Here is a 20,444-nt window from a genome sequence, read left to right as displayed (position 1 = left end):
TTTGGCTGAGGAGAACTGAATGTGAAAGCAGAGAGAGGCAAAAAGACATTCAGCACCCTAGCGGTCCACCAGTCAGAGCTGATTAGGAAAAAAATAAAAACTCTAAGATCCTCTTAAATCACTTAAATGCTACACTGAATAGTTGAATCACTGACATTTCATATTTCACAAGTGGGAGTGTCACTGAGATCATACTTGAGAACAATGACTGGCCAGTTCGGGGGAGGGACAGAAGTCAAAAGACCAGGTAAAAAGAAACCATTAAAACCAACCATTATAAGACAAATTGGGTTGTATAGTCAGTCCACACTCTGATCTACAAGTAAAAATACAAAAAGTCTTTCAGTTTACCAAAGTGCAGAAGCTACAATGATAGAACAAAAACTTTAGCCTCATCCATTCATTCTTTTAGATACATATACATTTTAAACAATTGTCATTATGAATGACAAAAGTTTAAAAAAAAAAAAAAAGAAAAAAAAAAAAAACATGTGTACTAGACAACTACGCAGCATAAACATCAGTGGAAGGGCGTGTGATCACTCATGCCGCTCCAGTGCGGCACAATGACAAGCTACTGGACGTCACCTTTGCAGATACCTGCTGAAATAAGGCAATGGGTCTTGCATAAGTGTAACAAAGCAGTGCAGCATGACTGTATTCGTGCTTAAATATAGTATATAGTCCTTCAGTGCATAAGTAAAACAAAAATACCTAAACATGGAAAAGGACATCTTATTTTGGCCAGCCAAAAGGCCTCATTCTTTGGATACACCCTGTGGTCGCAACAGGAGAAGATGATGTGCTTCAATTTAATTGATTGGCATTTAGATCCTAAAAATTTTGCAAGACCTTCACTCAACAGAAGTGTGAAACACACCCATTGTTTCTGATATAGATGGTAAGCAGTACAAATGTGGTTTCCCTTCCTATGCCATCAAACGGTTCCTTGCTACTTGACACATCAACGTCCACACCTATTTTCACTAAGGTCAGTGGTCTGAGGTCTATCACAGCATGATAAGTCCATACCATTAAAAGGATGAGCTCTCACTACTGACAAATTCAAGGCAGGAACCTACTTGGGGAACCAGTTGAGGCCAAGGTGTTCAGTCTTGGAGTACAGAATGCGCTCCTGCAGCTCATAAAGAGGCCTCCAGGGCAGTTCCAGGTCTTCCCGTGAGAGCAGCTCCTTCTTCCTGAGAGATATGGGAAACAGGAGAAGAGGATCAAGAGCTAAATCTTATTTTATTGGTTAACTCAATGGTGAACTGTACTGTTGTACCAAAAAGTAATTTTAGTCTAAATAACCGGGTAAATAAGTGTGAAGTCAATAAGGATAAAGGTATCTGCTGAGCAACTAAACATGAGTCGTAATGTAAGTGACCAATATTTACACCACAAATGATCAACTACTCATTAGCAAACAGCTTAACGCTTAGTCTTTAACACCAAACTCTTTAAAAAAACACCACATGCAAATATAACTGGAACTAATGCGAGAAGAACTGAGTACAGGCTGCCACAGGATGCCCCATTTTAAAATGACACAGAGGCAGCACAACCCATGATGTATGAGACGCTCCACTGGGGCTTACTTGGACTATGCTCTTGGCTGGCTTTGGACTAAGTGCAGTGCATCCTGAGTCTACTACGGGCATGTAGACACCCAAAGACAGGATGGACAACTTACTTCAGAAGGTTGACAAGGAGACGTGCAAATCCCTGCATCATACTGATCTCCAGTTTGGGAATGGTGACCAGCTCGTACAGCAGCTTAATAAACAGCACATGGTCCTCTTTGCTGAACTTTCTTCCATACAGCCGCATGTACCTACGAGAGAGTGTTTGACGTATGTAGTGAGACAGGGACTGGTGGACATCTTTTTGAGGAGGTGGGGGGGCTTATCCTCAGCAGTTAAGGTCAGGAAGAATGCTCTGTGCTGGATTTAGTTCAAGGGGAAAAGGAGAGAAAGGGAGGCATGCTGCAATGAGTTTAATACACCGTGTTCCCAGATAAACTGTTCGAGGTTTTGAACAATTCAGACACAGCACAAAACATTTCAATACAGATGAATGCACACAAAATTATATATTCTACCACTCGGAGATAAACAGCAACAATACTACTATGTAAATACTGGAAGAGCTTAAGAAATACTTTAATAAAAAACAATGAGCTGTAAGGTTTTCTGCTATTTCGATAAGTATCTCTAAATTTCAAGGCATATCAAACTGGTAAATAGGAAGAAATGACTCCTTTCAATGTGTGGCTGTGAATATGACTAAGAACTGAGAAAAAAGGAGCGGAAAAGGTCAGGCTGGAAGAATCAGCTAAAGGAAGACCTTGAAGTGCAGATGCAGGACTAATAGAATCCGCCCACTGCCGACGCGGGTCGCCGTCGTGACCAAAGCGCACCGCCCACCTCACAGTCAAATAGACCTGCCAGGAGGGATTTCTCTCCGCTTGGCAACCTCTACATTGTGAGAATGTCAGTTTGCTGTGAGATGTAGAAAATGCAGCAAGGTATTTTGAAGGACATTCCAGAAACATTTTAAGCGGAGGTTACAGCCAGTTATTCCTTAAACTCTAGCTCAAGTGGTTAGGATAGAGATGTGTACGTTTTTTGGCAGACCTATAAAACATTACCATCTCCTGCAGACTCACTGTCCTATCAAAATTTTAAAATGGAACCAATTACTAATCTTAACTTATGAAGTGTACTTCTTTCAGGCATGCGACCTGCAAGGAGACGTGTAAAGGTAAACTGAACTGAAACCTAATGAATACCGAGAACTGGCTGAGTTACTGATCCTTATACATCAATTGATAAACAGAATGTTATATCAGAGAGTTTGGAAAACAAACAAGACAAGGAATCGCCAGAAACTAATGTACTGTGGGGGATTCCCCACTGCTTCTGCAGGCAAGTCAGAGGTATTACCCACCATAGCTCACTCTGGCACTTGCCCTTTTCCGTGAAATCTCAAGAGCTCCATTCCTCGGCATCTGGAATCAGCGCCATTTATTTAACGTTCACAGAAACTTTTCCAAAAGCATTAAATCTCTTCAGTTGGGAGAAACAAGCTTTGAGTCATTCAGACAAGCAAACAACAAACCCAAGCATCCTATACAAGACTACTGAGTGCTTTCTACATACGTACACACTTCCCTGGGGTTAGAAAAGGCTGTACAACCAACTAAAACATCTGATTAAGCAGACTATAATGCACTGAATACAGATAGTTGACGTGTCTTTATATATTACCAACTTTCAGACAAAATGCAGGGATTTGTGTAGAGAAGATTATATTGACAAAACCTCTATAAAAGAATTTCTACAGAATTCTGATTTAGAATCAGATGTTATGCCAGTCTAAATCACCTCCGACTGCAGCAACTAACACATAAAGGCCTGAGACATGACAAAGAATCAAAAATAATATTGAATTTCAAGGCATTCTACTGTGCCTTACTTTTTCATAAGTGTTTTACAAAGATACATGAAAGCAGCTTGCCCTGAACATCTGCAAACATCTGACAGGCCAAAGGATTGCTGGGCTTTGTCTACCATCAATAAGGAAGAAAGTCTAATACTTAGTGCATATGTAAATTTCTGCCTTTCTCTGTAACAGGTGATCTAGAAAATGTGAATAATACAGCATCTTCTATTGTTCAAAAAATAGGATATGGATGAGTTACCTGCTCAATGTGTTCACCACAGAGCAGTACTACAGTCACTTTGCACTCCACAGCAAACATAGATACAAAGACACACAGATATACACATTTGTCCAATATCTTAGAATGCTATTTGTTTGGCATAAGCCAATGAGCCACAAGACTCTGGTGGAATCTAGGTCAGCTCTTGTCAACATACTTTCCACCTCTTTAAACCGGCAGTGACTGAGCCCGAAGAACTACAGCCAAGCAGGCATTAAAGCATGTGATCCGAGTGTCCTTCATAAAATAGCATTCACACAACACCTGACAGAGTTTTATTCCAATTTTATTGCCATGGAAATACCTGTACAATATATATTGAGAAGTGTGACAATTTCCTGACACAGATCTCATTACATTCTCAAATGAGACAAGTATGAAGTTGTCAATTTCATTCTTCTATGTATAGACAATAATGCACCTCCATGGAAAGTTTATAATGTAGTCCATCTGTATTTCCATTTAGGCTACTGTGTGTAAAAAAAATAAAAAAAAATAAAAAATTGCATAGACCAAAATTTCCATAATACTGCCAGGAGTGATTGAGATAGTGTTACAGTGCAGCTGAATGTCACTTTTACAGATAAATTACCCAGAATTTACATCCCTCCTGCAGATGCCAATGAAAATAACTATACGTACACAAAATAATTCCATCTTCTGCAAATACCTATAGGGCAGAATACCAGTTAAAAATGTGAACTTGTAAAAGTAGAACATGAATCAGAGACCTTGAGGTGACAACTGCGCTATTATTCTTGGGCTACATGGAATATATAAATTAACAGTTAACCACGAATCTGTCTATACCCTCCAAACAGTATTTAGGTTGGACTTGTCCAAGGATAAAACAAGCTCTGTGGAACAGCCTCGGTTTTTAATAGACATACTCACAGTGACAAGGGTCATACAATGCCAGCACCCTGACATGACTTAGACCAACTAGCTCGCAGTCAACACTTTGACATATCACTATACACACCACAAAATAAGACAACAAAAATTGCACAACAAATTAGGACAGTACATTTCAGGAACATACCATGTTCTAGAATCAAGTATATATAGAAAACATTCTATCAGGTACCAGGCCACAAATTGCGCAAGACCCCTCTATATTATTTTTATAAACATGAATTCTCCATCCAAAGTGTGATTGACGAAAGGTGTTGAATACTGCCAAGTAATAGGAGCTCCATTTCAAAATCTGTTTATTAAAGCAGAAATGATTAAGGACCAGAAAGCATGTGTTCTATGTGATCCTGATATTCTGGCCCGATGATGCAGTATTCCGTTGGGCAATCACAGTGGTGAGTTTATACCTCGTGGCCTGGGTCCTAAGAATCAGATGTCAGACAAACAGGAAGGGGGAGCAAATCGATCCTGGTCCCATACAGCTGGCCAAAAATTTTTCCTGGAACGCCACATGCTGTGTCATACACAACTGAGCATGTAAACAACGATACTGCAAAAAACACTGACTGTTTGCACTAGCACTGTATCGGAATAGCTAAAAAATGTAATGCTTTTCAAATACTTAATTTATATTTTAAGTTTTGATACATGCTTCATAGCTCAGTGACAGAGTGTACACGAGTGAAACGTGATGTGCTACGTTTCACTAAATGCAAGGTAAACAAATGGATTTCGTAATCCTAATATTCATAAATAGAGACACGTAATCAAGGGCATATTTTGTGATTGTGTGCTTCATTGCCCTAGGCTACAACAGTCACGGAAATGCAGACGCTCACTAAACATAAAAAAAAAGAAACACTGTGGTTATGTGATAATATGACCAGAATAAAGTGGCACAGAGAAGTGTGTGAAACTGCACTATTGTACCACATAGGTGCAAAATTACCTTCTACTGTTTAGGGTAACCCACCAAATGTGAATCACAAAGCCTTATTTACAAACACTACCCTAAATAAAGTAAATACCATGAGCGCTTTCTCATTATGCAGACCAAATATTCAGGAACAGCCAGTTTGTAATCAGTAGGTACTGTAGTGTTTACAGCTATTGACTTGTAATCTCAAGGTCCTCAGTTTAACTCCCACTCCCTCCTACCTGTTAAAATATACACATACAGGGCTGTGGAGCCGGTACACAAAACCTTCGACTCCGACTCCAGTAACCCAATAACCGCTTCTGACTCAGACTCCACAGCACTGCCCAGAAGTTGCACGTTATTTTGTGCCTCAACTTATCCGGCAAATATATTTTCAAATGCCACCCCTTTCAATTCTATATACAGTAGAGCTATCTGTGCAATGTCCGATACGTACACAAAAACAGCAGTACTGGATTAATTGACTGTACTTCAACATGTCTGCATCTATCACTTCACCTGTTGCTGAAATGCACCTTTTGTTTACTCTGAGTTGTACCTCACTTTGGAGAAAGACACCTGCTAAAAATGCAGCAGCAGCTCTGCTCAAGCAACTTGCCTTCAATTGATAAGAACAGCCTGCTATCTGTGCACATCACCCGTACAGTTCACTACCTTTTCTTATCACCTCATACAAATGGGGAAGCAAAATAGAAGTGCATAATAATTTAACAGCTAACAGAAGTATCTAATGAGCTGCATCGATGGAAAAAAAAAAAAAAAATTACAGCAGCTAACTGCCTCAGAACTACCAACCAGGTGTAACTGTAAGCAAGTAACTAACGTATATCTCTGCTGGCTACAGAGAATATACACTTTTTTGGTATTAACAGATTTTACACCACTACAGGATTGGTTTTGAGCGCAAAGACTTTACATTATATTAGTATGAACATGATTATTATAATATTAGCATCAACATTTCTAATTCCACAGGTGAGTAACGGCGCGCGCTTTTCCCGCGAACGCCGAACGTCCCGCTCGCGCTCATGATATAACTCCGCGCTGCCAACTTGTTCGAAAAACTAGTAAAAGCAACATCGATGACAGCTCGGGTTCCGCTTTGTGTTGTCCATCTGAAACCCAATTCACCGATCCTCTCCATTTGGGTATTTTTAAAGGAGCCTGGTTGTCGTTTAAATAGGTTTTTTTTCTACGTACGTGCGCGCGCGCCATTTAGTTGTCTCGCCTTTTCCGCGCTCGACAGCCCGACGAAATTTAAACCGGTGACGAAAGGGAAACAACGGACTAACGGGTAGCGCCCGTTAACGCCGGGGCTGTGTGTGTGTCCCGCAAAGCGATCATTCTAGCAACTCGCACTTATAAGCGCGACGTTGTAATAAATAGCATTAACTTTCAAACTTACTCGGGGCTTTTGTGGAAAAAAAATAGTGACTGCACGAGAAGTCCAGTCTAGCGCTAAAAAAAGTGTGTAACGAGCCGGCGGATGGATACTTCACTGCTCCTCTCACGTCAAACTATACAGACGTGAACATATGATCTGCCCTTAAACTACTGATCGTTGCGAATATCAGGTATTCAAGATCATTAACACAGATCGAAATATTCAAGGTAAATGTAAGTAAATGAGTCGGGTGGAGGAGCACGGGGGTTGAAGCGCCCGTTACCCCACACTCACAGACACTGACTGACTGTGACGGGGGGAGTGAGTGCCGGCTCAGCGGGCCAGGCCCCGGCGGCTCTCTCCAATACACCGATCTCTCTTTCCTGCCATCCTGGGCTCCGTGCTCAGCTCACAGCCCTTCTCGATCACAGCCGGTCCCCTTCGCCGTACTTACGTGGAAAGTTTGCGGGTCCAGAAGAGGACTCCAGGCCATAACTCCCTGAGCTGCACCGCCCGGGCAAGATTGCCTTTGATTTTACACAAGATGTCATTGGACTCGCTGTCTAACTTGTCCGCGTATGGAAGGAGCTTGTTATATACGATATCTTTTTGAGGGACAAAACCTAATTCTTCAGCCTCGTCTTTTTTCATATTACAGATTCCAAACAGTTATTTCTTCTCCTCCTTGCTGTTTCAGTTCAGTATTCCACTAACTTAACTTACGAACTAAGATAACTTGTAACTGGAAAAGAGCGCTATTTTAGCATAACGGTGGGACAAAAAAAAATGACACTAAACAAAACCGGTGGATACTTAGACTCGCAGTCGGTTCTGGTCTAGACTGACACACACACCTTCAATCACACTTCTCTGTGACAAAAAAAAATACACACGGAAAGACCTAAGCTCCGCCCCTTTCGTAGCCTGTCGTAACTTCCGCCATGACTCACACTATCGGGGTCAAATACAAGGATTCTTTCCGGGTCAACAAATGAAATCCGCGTGATCGCGCATTCTAGGGTAGTTGTGTCAGTGACATGTAGGGCCTGGGGAGATGACCTGTTGTTATACAACCGGGGATTGAGGTGTCTTTTCACCGATGTCTTCTTGTTCCTGCGAAACAGTTATTGCAAAACACAGTACGATAAATGAGATAAATAGACACCTACATATAACTGCGTAGTATAATGCAACATTGCTGTACTGAAAGGATGTAATAGTGAAATTATACATTTTTTAAGTTCTCCGTTACATATTAATGGTTTTGAAGCTCTTGATTTCTTTTGTGTGATTTGTTTGCATAATAGAATGCGTCTCAAAATATGTTGTTGTCCCCCTTTTTAAAAAAAAAAACTACAGTTCCTATGGTGCCTTGCAGTAGGAAGTAGGCCACCGGCAATTTTCGTGTTGCAGCAATTTCCGCTTCACTAAAAGGTTTAACTCTCAAGCAGTGACACAAACAGGATCCCATGAAATTCATTTAAGCCTTTTCCAGGTTTTCACCGTGAGTGCTGTACTTGCTGTTGTACTGTTATACCTACCACTAAGGTACAAGAAGGAGTGAACGAAGAGTGTGGACCTGCCACGTTCCTCACTGTTCAGGCATGAAGAATGTGAATCTATCTTACTATGTAATTTATAACAGTATAACAGCTGGTTTTGGTTTTCCCATAAGGGTGGCTCCATGTTTCATAGTGTTCTAGTTTATGTTGTAGTTTATGGTTCCCCATGGCATTTGCTGTTTGCATTAAAAATGAAGTCTGTTGCCCACCTGTGTGTGTCAAAGACATTGCACAACTAGGGGACAGCAAGACCACAAATATAGAGCTGTCCTTGAGGTCTGAGATCACAAACATAAATTCAAATTATGTCTTGAGATATGGAATATTGTTTTAATATTAGGCACTGTTAACCCAAGCAAGGGATACCCTGTACAATCTGTGGCACTTGTTCTATTGCCATTACTGTGTGTGTGTCACAGAACAGTGTGTTGAGTGATTTGGTGCTGGACCTAGACAGTCTGCTAGACATACCTATGGGCCTCCGAACACAACAAACAGGTGTGGACACTGTACAGACATCAAACAAGCTTCACTGTGACTCCTAGATACTTTCAGATTTATCAGTTGCATTACAAATTATTTTTAAGGCTATTTCATTAAGGGAGGGAGTAAAAATGTGACAAGCAAACACAAAGAACGTTGCTGACGACACTCCGCGTTTTCATTGCTTACTTTTCATTGTTACCCATAGCTACAGCCCCCTCTAGCGAACACTCTAGGGAAGCAATCATGCAGTTCTCGTGCAATGGGAAGCTACTGCATAACATTATTTTGCCATTGAATGTTATGCAGCCTATTTTCGTCGCCCTTCATGTGAATTTTAGAAACAAGATTTTTCTTTTAAAGTAAGAAATGCAAATTATGCATAAACAAAAAGCGTACGGTTGCTATTTTTTTCCTGCTTTTTTATGAAACGCGTTTTTTTTTCCACCGCTAGTTTTGACCCACCTCACCTGCCGTTGTTTGTCTGTTTCTAGGTAACAGTGACTGTCCGCCGCTCAGTTACAGCATTCATTATACTGTAACCGTAAGTCATTTCATAACTTGTTACAGTACTTCTGCTTCCAGTTAAATTTAGATTTTTAAGCCAAATATAAAGTAGTCCAACGTATTATGTAATTCAATATCAACGTAGAACTGCATAATTCCTAGTATGATGTGGTAATGATATAAGTTTTTCGTTTGTCCATTATGTCATTCATGACTATTTATTTACACATTCATGATCCTACGTTGCACAAGTGGATACCGACATGTGTTAAATCGATCGGTGGAGGGAAATGTTGCAGTATTTTGATTTTTAAAATTTTTATGCTGTATTGTGGGGGGGCGCGGTGGCGCGGTGGCGCAGTGGGTTGGACCGGGTCCTGCTCCTCGGTGCGTCTGAGGTTCGAGTGCCGCTTGGGGTGCCTTGCGACGGACTGGCGTCCCGTCCTGGGTGTGTCCCCTCCCCCTCCGGCCTTACGCCCTGTGTTGCCGGGTAGGCTCCGGTTTCCCGCGACCCCATGGGACAAGCGGTTCAGGCAATGTGTGTGTGTATACTGTATTGTAACGACTATGCGTTACTGTGTTTTTGGACGGGAAGATTTTTGAAATGTGTGATTTGTTTAATGTAATTAGTTTGATTATGGGTAAATTGTAAATAACGTCTTCAACCACTCCACTGGGGCACTTCTGGGGAAAATGATGGGGTGACCGTGTTTGGGAGGGACAACAGGAGAAAGCCTGGGGGTACTAGGCAGGCTGGGAATGGTAGGTCCTTAAGGAAATGGGGTCTAGGGATCGAGAGTATTATTTCCTTGTGTTCAATTGACTGTTAAAAATGAGCTCTGTCTGTATGTACGACTTCCCCCATCCAAACCCAAGGCACCGTGCCCCACAGTATTTCTTATAAATTTAAAGTTTTTACAAAATGTAACTGGTGAATAAGTTGAGGGATTACTGTGTCATTTTCCATTCATCATGATTTAAGTGTTTACAAACTTTCACTTAGGGTCAGATTTTTTGGGCCCCAGCTATGTTTGTAAGTTGAGAAGTGAATGTATTTAAAAGGGGTGGCACAGCAAGTAGCGCTGCTGTCTCACAGCACCTGGGTGGTGCAAGAGGATGTGGGTTTGATCCCAGCTCAGTCTGTGTGGAGTTTCCATGTTCTCCTCGTGTCTGCCTGGGTTTCCTCCGGGTGCTCTGGTTTCCTCCCACACTCTAAAAACATTCTGTTTATGTGGATTGGTGACTCTAAGTTACCCATAGTGTGTGAGTGACAGAGAGAGAGTGTATGTTCCGCTGCTGTATGGATGAGTGACCCCAGTGTAAGTAGTGTATCTAGCAGTGTAAGTCACCGCGGTGAATAAGGTGTGTGGGCTCATAACACTACATAGTATCCATTGTAAGTCTCTTTGGAGAAAAGCGTCTGCCAAGCGAATAAATGTAAATGTAAAAACACAGAACTGAAACGGTGCCCTTTGTTTTTGAGATTGCTGTTCTGTTTCAACTTCGATACACTTACGTTAGATATGTATATGCTGACATATACACTCATTCATGTAACATTTGCACTTCAGGTTACAAGCAGTAGAGTTACTCATTTTTAATGAAAAACAAATATACCAACTTTTTTCCTAAAATAGTGTATTTTCTTAATGTCAAAGTGGCGGAAAAGCAGTGTGTGCTTATGGCCCACGAACAGATATTAGTAAAGTGCAGCCAAGCGCTGTAGATTGTGATGTCACTGAGACCCTGTTCCCATGGAAACCAAAGTGGAGATGAAACAGCTGAAAGTGGCAAGATGGTGATGAACACTGCATTTTGCTCATGAGTCAGTGGACAATCTGGACTGAATGGGGGTTTGCAGAACTAAAATATTTTCATTCACAGTGCTGTACTTAAACTAATTTTTATTTTAATGCAGTGTGAATTTCTCGCTCGCTTTCCTTAACCTGTTCATTATAGCTGTTTATTTTCATGCCTTAGGATGGAAAAGAGATGAAATTTAGATCCCTTGTCCAGACCAAAGTTGTAGGGGTAGGCAGTACCCTCCCCAGCCCACAGCTGACCCGTGGTTTCTTTCTGATGCAGCACAGCCAGGTAGAGGAGCGGAAAGGAGGCCATGTGGGGTCACAGCGGTGAGAAATCGCTAGAGGATGAGTGTCCTGTGGTCACAGAGAGATTCGCTTCAAGCTGCGGCGTCCTCGTGTCCCGTGTCCAGCTTGCCTGCTGCCCCACTCACTGTGCCTACCCATGGCAGGGCAAGGAACTGCGAGTCCATAGCACCACTCACCAAGAGCTGGAAGTCAGTCGTTCCCCATATTTATGTTACATTCTGTCATTTAGCCGATGCTTTCCTGTGAATTGATACACGACTGAGTTTCACTGAAACGTAAGAAGAGATTACTTCCCAAACAAATGATTTATTCATATGTTTCCAACAGCCCCTCCATCTCATTGGTCACCACGAGAACATCTCTGCTGTGATTTTTGGAAATGGGACGAATCCACTCACCCTCTATTCTGCTTCTAGAGATTACATCATTTCATGGGACATTGAACGTTGTTACAGCAGTGCGGAAAAAGGTGTGTGACATAACGTGGTCTGAGGGCCAAATCTGTCTTAACTTTGGAGCAACTGCATTAGCAGCACATGGGCTTTGTTACATCCAGGGCTGCGGAGTCGGTACACAAAACCTCCAGCTCCAGTAACCCAATAATTGTTTCCGACTCCAACTCCACAGCACCGATTACATCCTAGCAGAAGTACATTGCATATAAAATAGTTAAGTTCATATCATGGGAAGAATCCAGCATTAATTCTAGTTACGGCTACACTTGCACTGATTCTGTGTGAAGGCTGTCCTCTGGTATAACAGTCTAGATACCTTTGTAAGGTGGAAATGGTACAGCACAGTGGGCTCCTGCATATAGAAATTGTTGCTGTCGTACAGGTTTCTTCTTATTACTGAAGAGAAGTGTTATTGATAGGTGTGATAGCACAAGGCACGGTTATTGGGACGCTGCTGGGCAATGTTCACCACCTGTCTATGTGTCCTGGCGACAAGAGGGCGGCAGCGTGCGTAGCGGACAAAATATACATTCTGAGCACCAAGGTAGGGCCCCTTCGTGCTACTAGCATGTGTGTCGCCTGTGTTCTCACTGCCATCTACTGAGAAAAATCAGAAGTGTTATGGTGGAGTTCGACTTTGGCTAGTAAAGCCAAATTTAGTTTTTTTTTTTTTTTTTTTTTCCCCTCTCCTCAAAAAATTAACCCTTTAAAGTTATGTTACCAATTACAGAAAGAGGAAGTTCTGCAGGTGCTGGAAGGACACCTGGGCAGTGTGACATCTGCAGAGTTCTGCTCTTGGGATGAAAACATCGTCATCTCTGTTTCGGAGGACAGAACTTTTGTGGTGCGTTGAAGAAGCAGCTGGGTTTGAATTTTTACCAGCGAGACGCAGTCATTATATACTGTAATTGTCATAATCCATACCTAATCTATGTTGTTTCTGTGTGAATGGTAAACCAGCAAGTTTTGCTGAAAGCTTCTGAATGTACTACAGGTATATTCTACTTACTGAAGATGCTTGTTTTTTGTACCTCTTATGTTTTATGAATGTTCTCTTTATAAGGTGTGGGATTTGATAAAGGAAGACATAATTTATCAGTCTGCAGTACTTTCAGGTGAGTGAACTGAGTAATAAAACATTACATATATTGTATAGTATTATATTATATTATATTATTGCTTTGTCTTCCAGCATTTCCATTGCTCAGCTTGAATCTTTGTGAGGAGAACAGGCAGCTCATTATTGGCTCTGCTGATGAACAGGTCTGTGAACTTCATGCATGCACAAGAACACAAGAATCTCCCGTAGTTCTCTGCAGTATAATTCTCTGTGGCTTTAGGTATGGTGTTTCACCCTCCCAGATGACCACAAGTGCTGCTTGGTGAGCAAGACTGACCTCCACAAAGTGGCGCAGAGGCGCCAGAAGCTTTTAGATGGCAAAACTGAGCATGCAGGTAAGTCACATTAAATGCATCACCTGAGAGGCACTTAAAATAAGAACTTGACCTTGGCGGCATTTTCCTCTACCCAGGAAAAGATTAATCTGCAAACTTAACCATCTAGAAACAATGATGCATTATTCTTCATCTTCCAGGATGAGGTAACGTTGCACTACCTAAAATTATTTACCAATTTATACTGTGCAGTTCGGTAAGTTTTACTGGTGCAGTTGAGGGTTGCCAGGCCTGACTGAGAATAAGAGACGTCCGCAGAACATATGTTGACTTCTCATGTTATCAACATCTGAACTGCAGACACTCAGAGATATATGCCTTTCCCATTTTGCTTGAAACTGAATTTTTCTCTCTTATGTTCTAAGGAAAAAATCTGTCTCTGAATATTGCCTGCGTTTACCCATCAGAAAGAAAGATGGCAGTAAAGTACATCAACTGTAGTCAAGGCTTTTACAGAACCCAGACTGCAAGTAAACTGAGTGTTTACATGCTGTGTTATTGTTTTCATGGACTGAGACTTGGGAGTTAAACTGACGGTGGAGTTAGAAGAAGTTAGTCTTCCAATCCCAGTTCTGTTTTTTGAGTTGATGAGCCAGCGTATTATATGTAAAGTAATGTACCGTGCCGGACTGAGAGGCAGAAGGTAGCGTAGTTATAGGTAGAATGGTGGTTTAATAGTTTCCACCATCATATCATAACCACATCATCTAGCACTACTTAATGTTATAGCAATAGGCCAAGAAATTATAATAGCTGTAATAGACTTGAAATAATGGCTAAATAAATGAAGCAAAAATTCTAGTATTTAACTCACAGTTCTGTTCAAAAGTGTAACAAATAGAAAACCTTCGTTATCATGAGAGCCAACAGGGAAACTGTTTAAAAGTTTCTTTTTTTTAAAATAAAAATAACCATTGTGTACGTGCAAAGGGCATTATATTATTACTGTTTTCTATTTACTTTGGGATCTTTTTTCCATAACAACCACTTTTGTAAACCCTCAAACCTGAGCTGCATCCCACTATATGACAGAGATGCTGTGACCACGGCGGTACATGCCCTCTGTGGGAAGTTACCACGTGGCTCAGGCTGTTGTTCTGTGGGAATCTCTGTTTTGCTTTCAGGACATTGCAAATGAAGATTGTTGCCCTGCTCTTGTACCCTAGAGAGAAGCTGCACACTAAGCATTTGACAGGGCCACTTTGTTTATAAGTGTGCTTCACTTTCTGCAAAATATAATAACACATTTCAAAGGTGTAACAGTTGTGCTTTTTAATTTAGATTAAGTTTGAGACTTTGACAAATGGATCCTGGATCTGGTTTGTTTCTTTCCAGGGCGACCCCAGAGGAAACACACAGATGGCATGGAGACGTCAAAGCCGGTGCTGAGAATTGCAGCTTTCAGGCTGTGGCTCGATTCCTCCGAAAAGCAGGACAGGTATAAAAATGAGACATTTCCATGGGCTGCTGTTCAGTACATTTCAACCTTCCTTTCGGTGTACAAAGTGATGAAAATGCTGGGTATGTGCAGGTAAATGTTGATGAAAATGTATCGGAAGTTAACAAGGACACTTTGTTTGAAGCTCGTTTTATTACCTGCTTGTTACGCCCAAGATCAAGATATGTAGGATAATTTTCTTTCATTAATTTTATCCTATGCCAATATTTAAATAATCTATTGAACTCTTAAATGGCACAGGGGTTAAAAAAAATACAGGTCACGGTATCTCGCTTCAGCCAACAATAAAGCATTTATAAACCACGTGGAAATGTAAGAAAATGTACAGCATGTCACCACCTGGTAGACGTTTAAGGGAAGTGTGAATTATTTTGAGGTAACAATCACAGAACGGCTAAAGCTGACCTTGGAATGAGCTGAAATACGTGTTTGCTTTTCTTTGTGGGTCATGTCGGTGCTCCTCTTAGAATGTCTTTTTTTATGCTCTTTTCCAGTGGTTGACTCGTAAAAATTGTAGGAAAATATTACACTTTAAACTGCCATAAAAATTATCATAAAAAGTGGCATTTAATGCGATGACTGCCCTTAAAATTGCCACAGGTGTCAGCCACAAAGGCCTGGACACAGTCCCACGCTGTATATGTGGTGTATGTCTCAAATCATGTGGTCCACTGCACTATTTGTGTTTCCACTGCAGCAGCAGGATGCATCACGTTAAAAGGCAGTTAAAGAAGTTAAAGTGGCATTAATGGCTCTTGGCTGGTAAAATGTTGTCAGTTACAGGGATTAAACAGGTGATGAAAATTCCAGGGTTCAACTGGTTGGGGACCAGTGAATCATTTGTACTCAAGGCATTCATGTCCATGTTTGGGTTGTGACATTTAGATGTTCGCGTCATCGCTCAGGTCCTGCACTCTTCCACCCTCCTGTTCAATTACATTTTTATTTATTTAGCAGACGCTTTTCTCCAAAGCGACTTCCAATGAGCTCTACGTAGTGTTATCAGCCCATACACCTTATTCAGCGCGGTGACTTCCACTGCTAGATGCACTACTTACACTGGGTCATTCATCCATACATCAGTGGAACACACACTCTCTCTCTGTCACTCGCTCACTATGGGTGAACCTCAACAGCATGTCTTTGGAGTGTGGGAGGAAACCAGAGCACCCCGAGAACATGCAAACTCCACACAGACCGAGTGGGGGTCGAACCCACGTCCTCTTGCACCGCCCAGGAGAGAGCAGCGCTACTCACTGTGCCACCGTGCCGCCAGTTATAAATAAAAGTTGTAGTAATGATTGTTTAGTATTTTATTTCAGCTGGTTGAAGGACCGTGAGGAGGAACTTGTAGGAATCCCGTTGGCGTCGCACGTTTCCTCGCCGGTACGGTTTTCTGCTCCTGGAGGTCACGGTTGCGTCGTCTTCTGCTCGCTGTCCTTCTTGGAAAGGAGCGGCAGCTCTGCAACTGTCTCCACCGGGGAGGAATTTCTCATCTCTCTTTCGGACCTCTCCCACAGGAGCAGAAGCTGTTTCTGGATGGGTAGCTACGATGGGTTGTACCTCATCAACATGGCCACTTCTGAGCTCTACTCGGCACTCGTTCTTAGAGGTAGTCCTGCGTCCCTGTGTGTGTGTGTGTGTGTGTGTGTGTGTGAACACATTGTATCTCAAGAGTTCACACAAAACATATCCATGCTTCCTCTCTGACCCGTTCAATGCTCCTCCAGGCCCTGCTTTTCCCCGTTACTCCAGTGTTACTTCTCCCTGGAGAGTAACTGTGCTTCAGTCCCACTTAGAGTGCCTGAGGGAGGGGATACCAGAAATAATAATAATAAAGACAGCAGGAGACATAATGGTTAGAGCTGCTGCTTTCCCCTCAAAGGTGCCAGGTTCGAATCCCACCTCTTGCTGTAGTACCCTTGAGAAAGGTACTTACAGTGAATTGTTCCACTAAAAATTACCCCGCTCTATAAATTGGTAAATCATTGTATCTTAGACATCATAAGTCAAAAAAAAAGTATGAGCTAAATAAATAAATGTACATTTTTTTTACTATGAGTACAGCAGCTCAGGATGGTGGGGGGTAACAGCACATTCGCAGGCTTCTTGTCAGCGTGAATGGAAAGAACCCTGTGGGCGTATATGCATGGGGCGGTGTGTCACGAAGAGTGTCATCCTACATGCATGACCTGTGTTTTCTGTGAGGTTACACATTTACATTTACATGTATTCATTTAGCAGACGCTTCTCTCCAAAGCGACGTACATCTCACAGAAAACACAATGTGTTCATTACATTAGCAGGAAGAGGCACTTAAATGCAGATGTGTGATTCTTAAGTGCAGTTAGTTTGTTTCTTTCCATCATATGAACCAACGTTCATCACACGAGTAGCTCCGTAAAACTAGAATATCTACTGTTCCTGATCACCTTCCTAGTAATTTCTTTTTTTTTTGAGATATTAAACATTTACATTACATTACAGGAGTAGCTGTGTTTATCCGGGCATCATCTTGAAGTTATAGTGTTATGTCAGTGGGTTACATCTTAAAAGCTTAAAGTTATAGTGTTATATCTGTAAAGTTATGGAGTACAATATGGGACAGGTGGTAGCGTAGTGGTCGGTGCCTTTGGATCCACAGGTTGCAGGGTCGATTTCCCCCACCTCCGGCTGTGGTACCCTTGAGCAAGGTCCTTACCCTGAATTGCTCCAGTAAAATTACCCAATTGTATAAATGGGTAAATAATTGTGACCTTAACACTGTTAAGTCGCTTTGAAGAAAAGCATCAGCTAAATGTAACACGTCCTCTGTCCGCGAATACCTGAGGAAGCTCTCACCTTTTTGTCTTTCAGTCTGTTTGTGTCTGGGTATGTCCGCACGCTCGTAGCACCGGTCAGCGTGTCCAGGAAAAGACACACTCCCACACGTGGCAGGCCTCCAGAGCACCGTGACACTTCACAGCTAAAACGCTGACATTTACAAAAGCGGCCACATTGACTGATTGCACACAGCCTGCTGTAAATCAGGATATAAAGCAAACTGAGTCAACATGATAAATAGCAGGTCGGTAATGGAACTCGTGATTTTTGCTGACATTAAAAGATGTGGCTCCTAAACTAGACATGTTCTGAATGCTTGGAATAGCAAATAATGACAATGCTTAATCACCGATGCTATTTTTTAGCAACTCCTTCATGCAAGGTGACTTACAAGGTGACTGACCCATAGTCGTTCCCTAAAAATCAATATTGTAATGAATAATTCAATCCAGTGGTCAAGGGTAGGAAGTCAGAATTACTTTGTTTTCTTCATCTCAGCTGCTGTGTATGTTGTCAGTAAATATTTTACCCTCCTGGTTTAAAGGGGTGGGATGATGTACTAAAACCCAAGTTTATAGTCAGACTCTGAAAAACTGGGCAGGCCTTGGGCCAGCTGTTATATAAGTGTGATCCTCCAGATTTGCAGGGGGTGATCTAAAAGCCTTCCTTTTCTAAATTCCACTTTATTGTTCGCACATGTCAGAGTAAAAAATGGGACGTGCATGCGCTGAGAGGAACATTAACCCTGTTTTTGTGAACCAATAAAAGCTTAAAGATAGAACCGAAATAAAAGCCATCTGATTTGTTTACAGCTACAGTTCCTGTCTGGTCCTGGTTAGGTCGTGGTTATGTAAGGCGGTGATGTCCACAGCTCAGCCCCTCATAATGATTCCTGTGGCTTCAAGTGTGGTGGTGCAAGACAGTAGTGTCTTAGGCAGTAATGCAGCCTGAGCCGGCCAAAGGGATTTTTACCCGGTCCATTCTGCGTGAAGGGTGGGCGCTTCCAGGCCATAGTCCTACGGCTTTAGTGACTGATTTGTACATGAAACACTGGACGAGATGACTGTCCCACCAAGAATGATTTAAAGTCACGCTTGAGAAAATCGGTTGAAAGAAAGCGACTGAGAACACAGGTTCAAAGAAAACGGCACATCCTCCAGCCGTGTGCCTTTGTTCTAGGTACTTCAACCTTTTCTATGTCCGAGATGAGGAATGAAATGAATTGTGGGTGCAGAGACATGGACGTTTGGTGACACCTCTTCCCTCCTTTTTTCTTTTTTTTAGACCACACAAACTTGAGCATCTCAATGGCGGCATCTTGGACCATCGCTTACAGGGAAAATGGAAATGCAAGTATTTCGTGTCCCTCGCATATCCTGGCCTGTGATTGTGTGGCATACCTCCTGTTGGGCCTTTTTTAGAAATAATTTTGCAGTAAGGCCAGTTATTTTCTTACCAGTTTTATGTGTTTGTCTATCCTTCTCTCCGCTTTCACATATTTTCACTGTGTGCTTCCTTGTTTACTGGATCAGCAACCTTGAATTATTTTGTTTTCTTTGTCAGATGACATTCTGCTTCATGATAAAGTTGCTAAGAAATCAAATATATATGAATGAACTCTTTTTGCTCTTTTTTTTGCAATCTTCTAATGTTCACATGTGCAGCACCTTTGGTATTTTAACTGCACAGCAATTATCAATTTACAGTTTTGTTAAACCAGTATTATTCAAGATGTAAAGCTTTTACAAGGTTTGGCTGCAGTTTTCATCCTGAGGAAAAGGAGGTTTCTCTCTTCCTGACAAGAGAGGCTGTTTAGTGTTACAGCACAGCTTGAGCTCTCGAATTGCACCCTTCGATTGCCCTGCTCCACTTTCAAAATCTTGCGTTCGAACTGGAGTTGCAATTCCAATGGGAATCTAATTGAGCACCCACTCTGGCCCCAGTGTAATCCTGCTTAAATAATGAACAACGTTTAATTGACTTTGCGTACAGTCCCTGGAACTAGGGATAGCTGGTAGCGTAGGGGTTAGAGCTACTGCCTTTGGATCTAAATGTTGCAGGTTCAATCTTCAGCTGTCGTACCCTTGAGCAAGGTACTTACCCTAAATTGTTCCAGTAAAAATCACCTGGCTGTATAAATGGGTAAATAATCGTAAGTTGCTTTGGAGAAAAGCATCAGCTGAATGAGTAAATATGCAAGTGAATAAGGTGTGTGGGCTGAACACTAGTGTTTATAGGTGGCACAGTGGTACAGCGAGTAGTTCAATCTCCACTCTGTGTGAAGTTTGCATGTTCTCCCTGTGTCTGCATGGGTTTCATCTAGGTGCTCTGGTTCCTTCCCACACTCCAAAGACATGCTGTTCAGGTTCACCCATAGTGTGTGAGTGAATGACAGAGAGAGAGTGTGTTTCACTGATGTATGGATGAGTGACCCAGTATAAGTAGTGTATCTAGCAGTGTAAATCACCTTGGTGAGTAAGGTGTGTGGGCTGATAACACCACATAGAGTTTGTTGGAAGTCGCTTTGGAGAAAAGCGTCTGCTAAATAAATAGGTAAACCTTTAAATCATTACACATAAAAATGTAAGAGCGAACAAAATTTCAACAGCAGTCTGGTTCTCCTGAA

The 20,444-nt window shown here is 41.8% G+C and overlaps 2 protein-coding genes across 6 annotated transcripts in view; one reads left to right on the top strand and one right to left on the bottom strand.

Moving 5' to 3' along the window:
• The window catches only part of psme4a (proteasome activator subunit 4a), a 40,678-nt gene extending 32,821 nt beyond the window's left edge, over nucleotides 1-7,857 (bottom strand). For both annotated transcript variants that reach the window (XM_018725024.2, XM_018725025.2), the window contains exons 1-3: nucleotides 7,418-7,857; nucleotides 1,694-1,834; nucleotides 1,083-1,199 (exon numbers count right to left, since the gene is read on the bottom strand). In XM_018725024.2, the coding sequence (XP_018580540.1) occupies nucleotides 1,083-1,199; nucleotides 1,694-1,834; nucleotides 7,418-7,614 (455 nt within the window). In that variant the 5' untranslated portion in view covers nucleotides 7,615-7,857. The remainder of the gene's footprint in view (nucleotides 1-1,082; nucleotides 1,200-1,693; nucleotides 1,835-7,417) is intronic.
• A 546-nt stretch (nucleotides 7,858-8,403) lies between these two features.
• Nucleotides 8,404-20,444, top strand: part of wdr27 (WD repeat domain 27) — a 77,929-nt gene continuing 65,888 nt past the window's right edge. For 3 of the 4 annotated variants that reach the window (XM_018766091.1, XM_018766093.1, XM_018766095.2), the window contains exons 1-11: nucleotides 9,503-9,552; nucleotides 11,601-11,814; nucleotides 11,954-12,095; nucleotides 12,501-12,625; nucleotides 12,812-12,925; nucleotides 13,145-13,196; nucleotides 13,274-13,344; nucleotides 13,422-13,536; nucleotides 14,872-14,974; nucleotides 16,516-16,607; nucleotides 19,103-19,167. In XM_018766091.1, coding sequence (XP_018621607.1) covers nucleotides 11,632-11,814; nucleotides 11,954-12,095; nucleotides 12,501-12,625; nucleotides 12,812-12,925; nucleotides 13,145-13,196; nucleotides 13,274-13,344; nucleotides 13,422-13,536; nucleotides 14,872-14,974; nucleotides 16,516-16,607; nucleotides 19,103-19,167 — 1,062 coding nt within the window. In that variant the 5' untranslated portion in view covers nucleotides 9,503-9,552; nucleotides 11,601-11,631. Of the gene's footprint in view, nucleotides 8,468-9,502; nucleotides 9,553-11,600; nucleotides 11,815-11,953; nucleotides 12,096-12,500; nucleotides 12,626-12,811; nucleotides 12,926-13,144; nucleotides 13,197-13,273; nucleotides 13,345-13,421; nucleotides 13,537-14,871; nucleotides 14,975-16,515; nucleotides 16,608-19,102; nucleotides 19,168-20,444 lie in introns of those variants that run through there. The other variant, XM_018766092.1, reaches the window with a different exon arrangement.

The sequence above is a fragment of the Scleropages formosus genome, chromosome 8, assembly GCF_900964775.1.
Source record: "Scleropages formosus chromosome 8, fSclFor1.1, whole genome shotgun sequence".
NCBI lineage: Eukaryota > Metazoa > Chordata > Actinopteri > Osteoglossiformes > Osteoglossidae > Scleropages > Scleropages formosus.
Note: the sequence above shows the minus strand (reverse complement) of the source record. Positions and strands in the feature narration are given on the sequence as shown.